The following is a 14,209-nucleotide window of genomic DNA, read 5'->3' on the forward strand; positions in this document are numbered from 1 at the left end:
CCGATGCGTGCGGTTAAGGAAGGAGCCATTGTCTTCAGTGATTCTTAAGCATAGAGTTGATTACTTTGTTGAAGCAGACCAAATATGCCTTCATGTTGTATGTTCTAGCCAAATGTTCTTATGCAATTGTTGCAGTGATGCTGTGGCTCAATTGCCTGTGTGATGCAAAGAACTTCAAAACAGTTGTCAGTAATACTTCTCTACTACTAACTTCTTATATTGTTATAGACAATTATTTGTTTAATCACTGCTTCTACTGTGGTTCAAATAAATGCCAGTGCAAATGAGAGCAAAAAACAAATCTGAATTGTATTTCTTCAGCTGCTATATTGGGTTTACATGGCAAGAGGGTAGCAGGGGTGGCATCTCTGAGAAAAGATACGGGGCTGCTCCCATGTTGGACACGGCCCGTTCCAGCTGCCTCCAAAACAGACCCACTGCTGGCCAAATGAGCCCATCAGGGAGGCTGGTGGTGCCTCTGTGATAACTTATTTAAGAAAGGGTAAAAACGCTGCAGAGCAGCTGTAAGAGAGAGGAGTGAGAAAAATGTAAGAGAAACAACTCTGTGTACATCCATGTCAGTAAAGAAGGAAGGGGAGGAGGTGCTCCAGGTGCTGGAGCAGATACTCCCCTGCAGCCTGTGCAGAAGACCATGGTGAAGCAGGTTGTCCTCCTGCAGCCCATGGAGGACCACACCAGAGCAGATACCCATACTGCAGCCCGTGGAAGACCCCCCACCTCAACAGGTGGTGATTTCTGAAGGAAACTGCAGCACATGGAGAGCCCACACAGGCGCAGGCTCCTGGCAGAACCTGCAGCCCGTGGAGAGGAGCCCACACAGGAGAAGGTTTTCTAGCAGAAACTGTGGCCCATGGGGGACCTACGCTGAAGCAGTCTGTTCCTGAAGGACTGTACCCCATGGAAGGGACCCATGCTGGAGCAGTTCTTGAAGAACTGCAGCCCATGAGAGGGACCTCACACTGGAGCAGGGGGACAGTGTGAGGAAGGAGCACCAGAGGCAAAGTGTTATGATCTGACTGCAACCCCCATTCCCCATCTCCCTGCGCCACTGAGGGGGGAAGGAGGTGGAAAAGCTGGGAACGAAGGAATGAAATTGAGCCTGGGAAGAAGGGGGGAGGTGGGGGAAAAGTGGTTTTAGTTTTGTCTTTGTTTCTCACTCTACAGCTGTATTTTTAATTGGCAATAAATTAAATTAATTTTCCCCAAGTCAACTCTGTTTTGCCCATGACTGTCACTGGTATGTGGTCTCCCTTGTCTTTATCTTAGCCCACGAGCTTTTCCATCCTATTTTCTCCCCCTGTCCTGTTGAGGAGGGGCGGTGAGTGCATCTTGATGGGCATCTGGTGGCCAGCCAAGGTCAAGCCCACCACAGCTGCTTTGTGGAGACTGAACTAAATAAACGGGATACCTTCACCCAGTTCTGGCTTTGTGAATAATTACATTTCTTCCTTGATACTAGGACCTCATTGGGATAACATTTTTTCCTATATTATATTGAACTGTATCAATTCTACAGCTCTTGATGTGTGAGAGACAACTAGGTTTAGCTTGTGAAAAAATTATCAGTAAATATCTGTGTTTAAGTGAAATGACATCAGCTGTTTTCACATCCTCTTTGTTCTGCTTTCTAGAAATATTCTAGCAAGCATAAAGAAAATTGTGAATGGGTGTTTGAAATTTATGTTCAATAGCATTCAGAGCAATCTCCTCCCCTCCCTCCCCCCCAAGAATACAAGTATTTTCTCCAAAATCTGATTGTTAGAAATCATTCTCATCCAGGCAAGGATGTGAAATACACTATGAGACTTGTGTGTCTTCCCAAACCAATCAATACAGATTGGTTTTCAAATGATGTATTGAATAACTTCACCCACTTGCTAACGTACTACTAACAGTTAAAAATTATTGCCAGACATTACATAATTTTGAATAATTTACTCAGCTCTAGATGTCAGTCTATTACAGAATTTAATTGATTAGTTCAGGATTTTTTTCAACTTAATTCTCATCCTTGAAGCATCAGAGCTTTTTTGAATTTCGTGACTCACAGTCATGTGTCACTTAAATTCACAGTGAAGAAACTATGAAAACCTGCAATATGTACCATATTGAGTGCAGATGTTTTTCTTTCACCATGAAATAATTCAAATTATATTAAAATCAGTTTAAGTTGCAGCATTAGTGAACAACCAACATTGTTCTACTCATATCTGAACCTCTGTGCCACACCTGCTTGCTTATATTCATTCATTTTAAAGGCAGGCACAGTATGTTACAAACACAGTATCTAAATGGCATGTACAGTATGCCCATAGGGCCAGATTGGGATCTATTTGCTAGATGTACAGTGTACATTTTAAGGCACACTATAGGGATTGAGTTTACATTTTGATAACTCTGTCCTTTTATTTGCAAAGATGGTCACTACCTGGAAATGTCGCAAAAATAAACGTTCATCTCTAAGAGTGGCCAATGTGTTTATGTTTTCATTTCATATTTTTCTTAAGAAAAAATGTGTGAAGACATGAACTTTAGGGCATTTTAAAAGTAAATGTCAACTACCATGTTACATTTTATATACATAGATATGTCTATATATATATCTAAATATATAAAATGATTGTAGGAGCTCATACTACAAGCTTAGTTTTCATACAGTACTTTAAATATACTGGTATTTATTTTCAGTTACACTTCTGCACTGCTTCTTTCTAATGCAGAGCTTGATACGGACATCGGTTGATAATAGCAAACAAAAAAAATCATAAAGAATATTATTGTTTTATCATGCAATGTAGTAGGCATCCTGTGGCACTATTCTCTTACCCAACTTATTTACAGTACTGCTGAGTACATTATCAATAAATATTACAGTGTTTGTTTTATTCAATTTTTCATGGCACCCAGCAATTATTCAGGATATGAGTCCTGTCACACGTGAGTTTCAATGAATGAGTGTGTATGTGTCAGCATTGGTGCTGAGGTTGCAAGTTCAGAGGCTCCATTTTGAGATTTCACAGCAGCACTGTACTCACAAATGTCCAGGAAAAACTCATAGTTCTTTAGTTTCCAATCTTTAAACTTCTTTGATGTTAAGTTGGGATCATCCAGAAGGCTGTTGATAACTGTGAGGTCCCCTTCCTTCGCCTATCAAATTCCAGAAAGACAGAGTACATGTCAAAATGAAATTTATGCCACATTTTGTATTTTGGAACTTTATTTCTTCTTTCATTTTAATGCAAAGTGCTAGGCAAACTACTATGGACACTTGAATCTTTTACCTATATTCAGGAACTATTACAGCTTAAACTGTTCCACAACTCAGTCCTTGGCACTTTCTACAACATGCCTATAAAGAGTGCCAAATAATATATTATTTTTTTTTCCTTAATCTGGAACATGTTTGCTTTCAAGTATTTTTAATTTCTTTGGAACTTAATTCTAAAGCTACAGAGAAAGCCTCATCCTTGGAAAACATTAAAAGATTATACTTTTACTAGTTCATATTGCTTATACACAGGATTAACAATAAAGCCTTACTTTTAAAGTGCTCTTGAGAACTCTGATGTGGTGAAGCTTTTCATTGATAACTGGATCATTACATCGCTTTACAAAAGACTTGCGGAACTCCTGCTTGGTGGAAGGACGCTGCTCTCCAAAAGCTGACAAACTAGCTTGTTCCAGAGATTTGTATAGCTCTTGCAGACCATCTGTATTTTCTCCAATTTCTTTTATGTTTTCTGAAAGAAAATAGATGAAGAAACCTAACAACAAATCTAATTGTGCAGATGAAGTCTCTAAAACCAGCAAGCAATACTGCAAATTCATGTATAAAGTAACCCTACAACATTGTTTTCCAATTTTTGTTTTGGTAAAACAAGAACATTTTGATCAGCCCCAAAGCTACATTCTTAGCACTACATCCAAGCATTTCAAGTAAACTCCTGTGTAGTGACTAACGGAATTTGCCAACATATAACAGTCCAGCCACAAAAACCTTGGCGAGAATAATGGCAATATTGCTCTGGCTGTCAATGGCAGTAAAGAGGATCAGAACATCTCCAAAAACTTACCTTCTGCACAGAAACTATTATGCCTTCTAATAGGAACTTTCTCTTCTAGCTTGTCATCTGTTCCTTCTATGGACTTTACACGTCCCTTACTCCTGACATCTCTGTTTCGGGGAAGGCTTTGACTACGTTGCTTCTGTGGCCTGCTATGAGAGCTATGTCCCCTTTGACATTCCACCAGAGGGAAAGGCCCATCCTGCTCATAATTATGACGTCTTTGTACTGGTAGCGTTGCTTGTCTTCGTTTGTCTGGTGACATTCCAGGCCGGCTGCTCATGTACTCTGCATCAGGAGGAACAGTCTGAAGAAAATGGAGCCCTGAACTGGTTAATGGAGTCTCTATCAGATCCTGCCATGAGCGTCTTTCTCGGTAGGGAGGTCTGCACCCTGATGAGTGTGTGCTTCCTGCTACATCTTGTCGAGAATCCTCGGCAGAAGAATGAGAATATGTTGATTCACTTGAAAAGTGTCGACCGTGTTTGGCTTCAGGGAATGGACTTGAAGAATTCACCTGAAAAGATACAAAAGCATCTGACTATAAGACGACGTTTTGAACAGACCCAAGAAAATGATTATAGCATAGAACATTATATGATATATACTAATAAAATGGACTGATGTGTGTGTTTTGATATGTCATAATATGAACCTCTGTAAACAGAACATAATTAGCAGTGAGAACTTTTATGCAAGTGCTATGTTTTAACCACTCCCTATTCTTGTTTTGCACATTCTCTGCCCATGAGCAACTCCTGCAGGAAAGAACAGTATAATACTGGTACAGGTTTCCTGAAGACCTGTCCAGTTTACACTCAGTCCAGCAGTGTGCTGTGAAGACATGAAAGTCCCCCAAACCATAATTGGATTTCCTTTCTTTTTTTTTAGTGTATAAGTATCCAGCCAAACAGAAAAAAAAAAAACAAAACCAAAACCAAAAACTTCAGCACCCAGGAAGATTTTTGAATTTGGGGGGACTGCTGAACTTCTCAAATTATTTTAAATAATTCTGCTGGGTCTGTGTATAATTTTAATTCAAAAACAAAGAGAAAGGCAAAAAAGTGGAAAAACAGAAAGGGAGGGGCTTAACCTGTATCCCAGTTGATAAACAGCATCACATGGGTGAAAATCAGTCTGAACTTCACCCATGTGATGCTGTTGTCTCAGTCACTCTTTCTTTGGTTCTGGCTGTGTGAGGATCGTGTCATTCACGCTGAAGAAAAATCTGAAAGAAAAATAGAAAACAGTCCTATCTGCGCTTAGAAACATAGAATAATTATTACAGCCTGTCTATGTTCCGTAGTATATAAATGTTATTTGCTACAAGAGCCTCTTCATATACAAAATGGGTTTTTTTTTCCTCAGTTATCAAAACCTGTCTGTATACAATACATTAGGAGTACTTTTATAGCTACTTAACATCTTATGACACTAACAGAAAATACTGTCACTACTATGGTATTGTACACAATGCTTCATATTATAAAAATACCCTTGCCTCTAAAGATATGTTCTTAAAAAAAGTGTTTGTACTAAAACATGATTACTGCATGAATGTGATCTGATCTTAACCTCTAGCATCCAATATTCATACTTGGAAAACAGTCTCAGCTAACACAAACTATGCCATCCACCACATTCTTTTCATATTCTGCAGCAAAGTCAACATTTGAATATTCTGTTCGTATTATTAGGTGTAGTCTCCCAACTCCTACAAAAAAATGTCATATTTACAGTTTGGTGACATTTACCTCTCCTTCCTTTGTAATTGACTTGTTATGGAAACAGGTCTTAGCTCATGAGGAACAGCAGTAATGTCACTCTTATAGTGAGATCCACCTTTGTTCTGCCTTTATGGTAATTAAATATTCCAAAACAAGGAAAAAGCAAATCAAGGCACACAGATATTTTTTGGTGACCTACTGTCAAATGCAATATTTATAACTCACTGAGGGTGTTCGATGATAGGTGTCACACAGTGTTGAAGAGCCTTCCTGCTTCAGGGTTAAAGAGCCATCGATGTCATCCTGGTCGCTTTCACTCCAGTAATCTGCTAACAAAGCATTCTGGGTTTCACTCGTGTGCTTTTCCACAAGAAAGCAGGACCCACATTTTAAAAATGTCATTAGCATGCAAAGGTAAACATTTCACAGTCACCTAGGTGGCTTGACAGTCACTAAGGAACAGAATCGTGAAAATGTCTGGCACCTAAGATACACAGATATGTAGAAGAACCTTCAGATGTTTTGGGATAGCGTTACAGAAAGCAGGTTAGGCACCTAACTCCCAGTGTACATAAGAAAGAGCTTCTGGTCACAGACTTTCAAAGAGAAACTTTATTCTAGATGCCAAAGTAGAGCTGAGCCTCAACACTTAATTTAATTACGTTAGCATAACAGGTTCCACCATGGGTGATGGTGAAAAAGGCAAGGCTGGCACCTGAGCTCAGGAGATGCAGAAACGGTTCTAAAGCACCTGTGTTTGTGATGTCTTCGCTTACTCTAGCGTGATGAGCATACCCAGCAGCTGTGGTCTGGGAGATCATACCTCACCCTGAACCTTGCATTCTCTTTATCACGTGTTCTAAGTATTTCTTAAAATTACTACTCAGGATTTTATTTTCCTTGGTGATGGCACCAATAAATATAGTTCCTCAAGGATATGGATTCTTATGAAAATTGATATTTTAAAAGATATGGCACGTATGTTAATGAAGAAGTCAGTTATGACATCTCCAACTTTGTTCAAATAATGAACAGATATGTACTTTCTGCTCTCTTCTCCTAATTATAATGTCTGAAGCATTACCTTCATCTGGATGAATATCCTTGTCATCAGGTGTGTAACCAATTGCTGCGAGACCCAAACGATTCATCCATCTAATAGAACAATAAAAAATGAGGAAGAGGGATACTTAAAAAGGAACATCTAGTGTAAATCTGAGGGCATACGTATTCTTAACATTTGGAAAAGTCAGTGACAATGCTTAGTCCAAAAACTGAACACTGTTCAGGTTATTAAAATAATGATTCAGATGTGTTCAGTAATTAATAATTTTAAGTGAAGGATGTTCCAGTTCATATGCAATGCAGATGTACTTCTGGACTTCTATTCACATGTGCTGGAGGATGTTTGCCTAGTGGAGTGTCAGACTCATTGCATTTTATTCTGCTGCCTAGAAAACTGAAGAATCCTGACATCAGTCTTCCTTATATCATCAAGAAAATGTGAAGCATACATACTAATATGCTAATTTTAGCAATGACTACACAAAAATTTTAGAATAGTCTGTGTAGAACAGAGAATGTCCAGCTCTGTCCCCACCTTAAGCAGAATCAAATCATCTCTAAGCCTCATCTGCAAACTATTTGTGTGGAATGGTTTCCAGAGACATTGTGTAAAGGAGCATATTGCATTTATTCTGATTGCTACTTTTATTAGTTTCAAGAAGTTGCCTGAAATGCCAAAATACTATAAAATAAAATAGAATTATGATAATAATTGTATGAAAGCCTGTATTAGGAAATAAGTTGTATTAAAGTTGTATACTCAAAAAGCTAAAACAGACTATGACAGTATTCCACAGCTTATTTGCCAGTCTAGATTCATGATACTGGTGATATAAATGTTTAGGCTTGTTGAGCTGTGATAGCAACATTATTTTCCTTTGATTTTTTAAATATAGAATCTTAGGTTTCTAAAACAAGACTCAGTAAATTGAAAGTACTTCAATATTTGCATTTCACATTGGATGTTCTGGTTTCTTTCTTTGTCCCAAAATTAATTAATTTGATCAAAAATAAGATTCTTTGTTTCATTAGCAAAATTTTATAATTTGTTTGGGGGAAAATACCTTTAGAGTTTTCTTTACATAAGATTACTGGATGTTTATACAATATATAATTGAAAGACAGGAAAAAAGGAAATTAACGTGTAGAGAGCAAAGTCACTTCTTAATGTTCAGCAAATGGAAAATCAAGAGTCAGCTTACTTTCATCAACAAGGAAATATAACCAAAGAAAAAAGCCCTATTAATAGACATCTGTATTGATTTGGATGCATTCTTAAGTATTCCCTTACTCAGTGACTAAATTATTTACTCTGTCATTAATTTCCTAGTACATTGCACCTAAGTGTTTTCTAGAAGCAGCTCTTTTTTCTTTTTTAACGTTGCAACATAAAATTTGTTGACAATTATGTTCTTGGTTAATGAATCATATCATGACAAAAACATCTTTCAAAGAATTCAAAAAAGACATTAGTAAACAATACATACTACATCATAAGGACAAGTTTTTTGCAGATTAAAACAAGAAAACTATTCAGTGTAATACTTTCTCAGTTGTACTAGAACAGACAAAAAGCTTCTAAAGACATATGTGAAGGTATTATTGGTCTAATAGCATAGTATATGGAAGATGGCATACACAACAAGGAGGCAGAAAATGAAGGAAGAATGAACTCTCCACTAAAAATAGCACACAGTTCGGCACGTATTGATCTCCTTGTCTAAGAAACGGTCTGCAGTTGCTCAGAGCAATGATCTTAATCTGTAATACTGGATATAACACTGACTCATTTTATGGCCTTCAGGAAATTGTTCTACATATCTTATGACTTTCATAAGTATCCAAAGGGGACAACAACATTTACTTCTTACAGGGAACTGTTATAGGGTTTAATTTACTTGCAAAACTATGAAAATATGTACAATAATATTGCTTTGCCCTTCAATATTAAAACAGAAGTGAGCAAATTGGAAATAAAAATGGAAATGATGATTAGTTTTCACAAATATCAACTGCAGGGTTAAGAATGCTTACAGAGCCATTGTTTGTATCAGCATATCAATAACTCGTCTTTATCGTGAAGGAAGTAAATTTCAAATGGATTAACAGGTTTACAGAAGAGCATGTCTACCGTGCTCACCAGCGTAATTTCATTCAACAAACAGCATGCTGATCACTTGACATTTGCTTCTCTTGAAAGGCATATTCTTTGTTGCAGTACTTGAAATGACATCATACCCTTGCTCATTATTAACCATTTGTATTCTCTATTTTTTCAACAGTTGTTCCTGAGTTTCTAAAGTCATTAGCACTGGAGCAAAATAGTTTTAGTCATACTTTACCATATGCCTTTGGCAATTAAGCAGAATGCCTCAGCAACTTCAACTAAGGTTCTGCTTAAGCACCAATGATAAATTAGGACTCATTACCATTTTTAAAGTTAAAACAGACTCAGCCACTTTGGGGGTCAGCACACAGAAATTTATATTGTCTTATATTTCTTGCCAAATTTATCTCGTTGCTCATTGTTAATTGGAGGGTTTCAAACCTTGGAAGCATATATAGATAACAGTCAAAGTGTTAATATTAACCTTCAGGAGAACATGGATATTCTTAGCATACAGAGAGTATCAGCTTTACTCATATGGCCTCAATGTCCAAATCTGGAATTAGCAGAAGGTAATCTTCCTTCTCTAAGACTGCTCAGATTTTTCTCTTCCAAAGGGCAAGAAGATCCCCAGCTATAGTTATAAGTACTTTCTTACCTCATTTACCACAATTTAGAGTTACCTCTTTGTCAAGACAACAAAAAGGGTTACCTGATGACATTCAGTGGCTTATAATAATAAAATCTCTTCTGATAAAAGAAAAAGAATCTCAATTTTAGGTTTTGTGTTATTAAAAATAGCATGGGTGAATGTTTTTGGGGTTAATCAGGAGTTATAGAAGTGCTGAGATTACAGATCCTTTTCTTACAGTTAACATTCTTTTTCTCTAGGAAATGCAAATTCAGTTCAAAAGGAACACAGTGTAAACTTAATGAATTTACTTGATTTACTTCATTTTTAAGAAAACAGGCAGACAAGGTTATAAAAAGTTCTCTGTGGAAAGCTTGGAAACTCAGCCACTTGTTTCTGAATTCTGCATTGAATGCCTCGCAGGCAAATGACAGGTTTGAGGAAGGCAACGGGAGTATGTGTCAGAATTGGACTCTCTAAGGGATAGATGACTGGATGTTTAATTGAAGGTCATGCAATGCAAGACTATATTCTACACCTGACAAGTAGCTCTAGTGAAAAAAACCCAGGAGATCATTTGTCTAATTTAGCTGTACCCCTAATAGCTCTTTGAATTTCATGTGATCACAAAAAGACATGAGATATTCTGGCAGGTACATGTATAGCAATCTGACATGTACATCTCTATATATCTTGGCCCCCTGAGGCAGAAAGTTGGGCTTCTCTTCCCCTCAAAGCCCTTCCTTTTTTCTTTGATAATTTCAACAACTCTTTTCTTTTGATATTTAAACAACTTAAACAGCATGTTTCACTAAGTTTGAGTCTAGGTCACTCAACAAACCACAGGGATTGCATTCTAGGTAGAAATTAGTTGTGATGACATGGAGCCGTACTAAATATCCCAAGGATACTTTGCTACATTTTACCTTTAATATTGTACAACATTTCCATGAGATATAATCTATTTTACTGAAGTCCTTTGTAACAATTTAAAAGGCACTGAGAAGTGTATTTATTATTTTTTATCGCCTATGCCTTAGTGAACCAAATGCAGGGAAAGGTAAAGCTCAAATAAAGTCATCTAAATATGTAAGTAAGTTTTGTACTTTGTCTCAATGGTTTAAATTCTAAATAAACCAGACAAGGCTTTAATTAATTCTGTTGATTACAAACAGGCACTGTTGTCATTGCTTTGGGATAAAATAGAGCTGCATTGTAGGAAGTTAAGTTAAATTTACTGAGATAATTCTGGTTAGTACCAGCGGATTACAGCCCAGGGCCTCTTCTGAGAGTCTGATTCTACCCCCAGGCCTGGATAGTGATGATTACAAAGGCACTGAGGGCAGTGATGAACTAAGTAGCTGTGACAATAATCAAAACTTGATACTGAAGAGTGAGTCATGCTTGAAATGCCCTGGTTGTCAAGAGTACATTCTCTTACTGATCATTTAATAAAAACACTGGAAAATGTTAAAAAGTGGACCTAACAACCGGGGAAACAATTTCATATAGCTTCACTGTCCTAACACACTATATTAAAACCAAGAATATGCCATTAGTCATTGTACAAATGCAGTAAGTTTCTGTTTACTGACTGTTAATAATTTACTCCTGCTGAGTGTGGTGATGAGCCAGTCCAAGGTCGGTGTGAGCTTCTGGGACTGAAGGCAACAATAGTTTTCATAGTGGCATCACACTTCACCACTTGGCTATTGCTTTCTACAGTCCAGAACAAAACAGCACAAGTAAAAAAAACCCTAAAACTACTTGGACAACCTCGGTTATAATAAATTTGAGGGAACTATTACACGTTTAGTGTAGGAGAACGAAAATCAAAGGCAAGAGGGTAACCATTTTTTTTTTTTTAAAAAGAGGTGCAAGGCTGTTATTTTTAGGGTTATAGTTAAAACCAGTCCATAAATCCATGGAGAACAGGTCAGGAAGTAGCAAGTTTCTGTGGTTCAGATAAGTTTTATTTACTATTATCCTCAATGCCAGATACACTTTTTGCATATACAATATGGGTGGTATGTAGAAGAAACTACTTAGTTCAAGTGAAAAAGTAAATAAAGGATATATCCTGAAAAGGTATAAAAATTCAAGAAAGAGTCTATCCACTATCACTATTTCTTTCTGTTAAATGTTCCATTAAGAATGAAACCAATGAAATACCAAGGCATTAAGGAATAGAATAAATAAATAGTTATATATTTCCTATCTTTCTTGCATCTTTTCATCAATTAATACTTGCACTTGTATGTCATCTCAGGTTTGTATTATAAATGTTTCAGTGCTTTTGAGATTGCATGTACACTTGACATTATTTTGTTAAAAGGAAAAATCAGAACTAAAGTGGAAGTTAAATTTGACTTAAATTATCTTTAAGTCTATTGAACTATGGATTCCCTTGAACCATTTATTTCATACATAGAATTTATTCAGTGCAATTTATATTTAATTTCTGATTTAAAAAATTGTATTATATTTTTTTACATCCGTGGGATAATTGGATTCCAGAACTCATTGTAAAATTCTGTGCAATATAGAATTATATTTTAAAATTTATTTTGTACTTGTTATGCTGGCTTCTTCCTGACCAGTCTTTCTTACTGGACACCTAAAAAATCAATATGTTTCCAGTTTTGGTTCCTAAGGTACATCATTTTCACTATTTTCTAAGGTTATACAGGTAATATATTCATTTAACAGAATAAAGGTTCCTGTAAAAGGTATGGTTAAAATGATGCCTTGGTTTTCCTCAACGCAAAAGAAGTTCAAAAACGTAAGTGATGTCTCACAGAGAAATATAACACTGAGCAGAATCTTCTCAATGATCTCATCTCTCCAAATATATCAACTCTTAGCAGCCTGTATTTCTACTGTTTTATTTGCCACAGTTGCTGGAATTTGTTAAGTAAAATCATTCATGGGATAAACTGTAAGTACTCTCTGATTTGATAATTTGACATGACTCTGTTGATCTTGTTTCATGCATTGTCTTCCTAGATTTGTCAGGCTGGAAAAATATGAAAAAGCCACAGACAGCTTAAGAGTTGACAAGTGAACCATGGCAATTTATGCTCTCTTTGCATGTGCATATACTTCATGCACTTAGTGGGACTTTTTTTTTTTTTTTTTTAACTTCACCCTGTCAACCCAATACATAACTATGCCTTTGTTGCCAGAAGTCTGGTTTGGTGTTTGGGCTTTGTTTTTGGTTTTGTTTTGTTTGGTTTTTTCCCCCAGTGGATGATAGACAACAAAGTTCACTACTTCTGTAGCAAATAAGTTACCTTTCTGGTAACAAATGAAATAGCATTTTACTGTATAAATATAGTTGTGTATCACAGAGAATATGCACACAGTAACTTTATGATAGACTATAATTTCAGATAAAACCAATAATAAACCCTAAGGAAATCTACCAAAACAGTCACAACAAACTCACTCAACTGGAACTTCTCTTGCCAATTTTCAAACACATTTACAAACACATTTGTGGCAGCACTAACACCGCTTAGGCAAATCAAAAAAGAGTAGTCATTGTTATGTCAAGCTTGGAGTTTCAAACTGGTACTTAAAGGAATCTATTAAGATGACAATGAGGTACTTCCCTCATTAGTCAAATGCGGCTACTGAATATCACCCTACTGTAACCTTGTCCTATTGGATTTACCATGTTGCTCTGGATAATTCACCAAACTTTCTGGGCATCCACTTAAAGGCAAGTACTAGCTGCTGCATACACCTGCTGCTTTCTGCAGTGACTGTGACATTATATATGCTTCAGCATGTGCAACCATGTAGTATTCTCCAGATAGTCTTTCTTACAAAAGTACAGGTAAGGAATGAAAAGCCGTAAAAATTAATCCAAGCCAGGATTTCTTAAAATTTAATGCATGCTGTAAATTTTACCCAGTTGTTCAAGCTTTTACCCTAGCTTTCACCCAATGCTTGGCCCAAAAAGAAAGCTTTGGAGAAATTAAACATGCTTTCTGAGCAAGAGAATGGAGTTTAGTATGGCTTGAAAAGGTATGGGTGGGTTTGGGGGGGTTTTAGAGAGGAATTTTTTTTTAAGAGATGGGATAATTTATTGTGAAATTATGTAATTCTACTTCCACATACTCCTAAAGAAATCAGATCAAATAGGCCAAACAATACTGTTAAATGCCTGACTGATTTAATTATTTGTATTACTTATTTCTATTACTAAAAACTTCAGATTTTGCAGTGCGAACTTAGTATCTCCAGTATAACATCACAATATGTGACTGTAATGCATGTTCATTCATCACAGAGTGGTACAGCACTGTAATCACAAAATCTGCTATATTAAATGCAGTTGAACTGTTTGACTCCCAGAAGAACTATACCAATTCACGATGGTATTATTTAAAGCAGAATTTGATTAAGTTAATTTTGTAATTTAAACTAGTACAGAAAGCCAATGCAAATCCTACCTCCTGCGCATTAGGGATAAATTCACACCTGAATGCTAATTTGGATTGTGTATTGGATAATTGCAACTGTGTATTGTAAAACTCCTTTGAACTCCTTTAGTGTAATTCTATAAGCCAGTGGCTCTCAAACTGTA

At 36.6% G+C, this 14,209-nt stretch overlaps 1 protein-coding gene across 1 annotated transcript in view; it reads right to left on the bottom strand.

Moving 5' to 3' along the window:
• Positions 1 to 2,851: 2,851 nt before the first annotated feature.
• LOC142043039 (connector enhancer of kinase suppressor of ras 2-like) overlaps positions 2,852 to 14,209 on the bottom strand; it is a 207,787-nt gene continuing 196,429 nt past the window's right edge. Inside the window, exons 20-24 of the mRNA XM_075053707.1 lie at positions 6,897 to 6,967; positions 6,038 to 6,141; positions 4,095 to 4,602; positions 3,562 to 3,761; positions 2,852 to 3,168 (exon numbers count right to left, since the gene is read on the bottom strand). Coding sequence (XP_074909808.1) covers positions 2,953 to 3,168; positions 3,562 to 3,761; positions 4,095 to 4,602; positions 6,038 to 6,141; positions 6,897 to 6,967 — 1,099 coding nt within the window. The 3' untranslated portion in view covers positions 2,852 to 2,952. The remainder of the gene's footprint in view (positions 3,169 to 3,561; positions 3,762 to 4,094; positions 4,603 to 6,037; positions 6,142 to 6,896; positions 6,968 to 14,209) is intronic.

Source organism: Buteo buteo, chromosome 22 (genome assembly GCF_964188355.1).
Source record: "Buteo buteo chromosome 22, bButBut1.hap1.1, whole genome shotgun sequence".
Taxonomy (NCBI): Eukaryota; Metazoa; Chordata; class Aves; order Accipitriformes; family Accipitridae; genus Buteo; species Buteo buteo.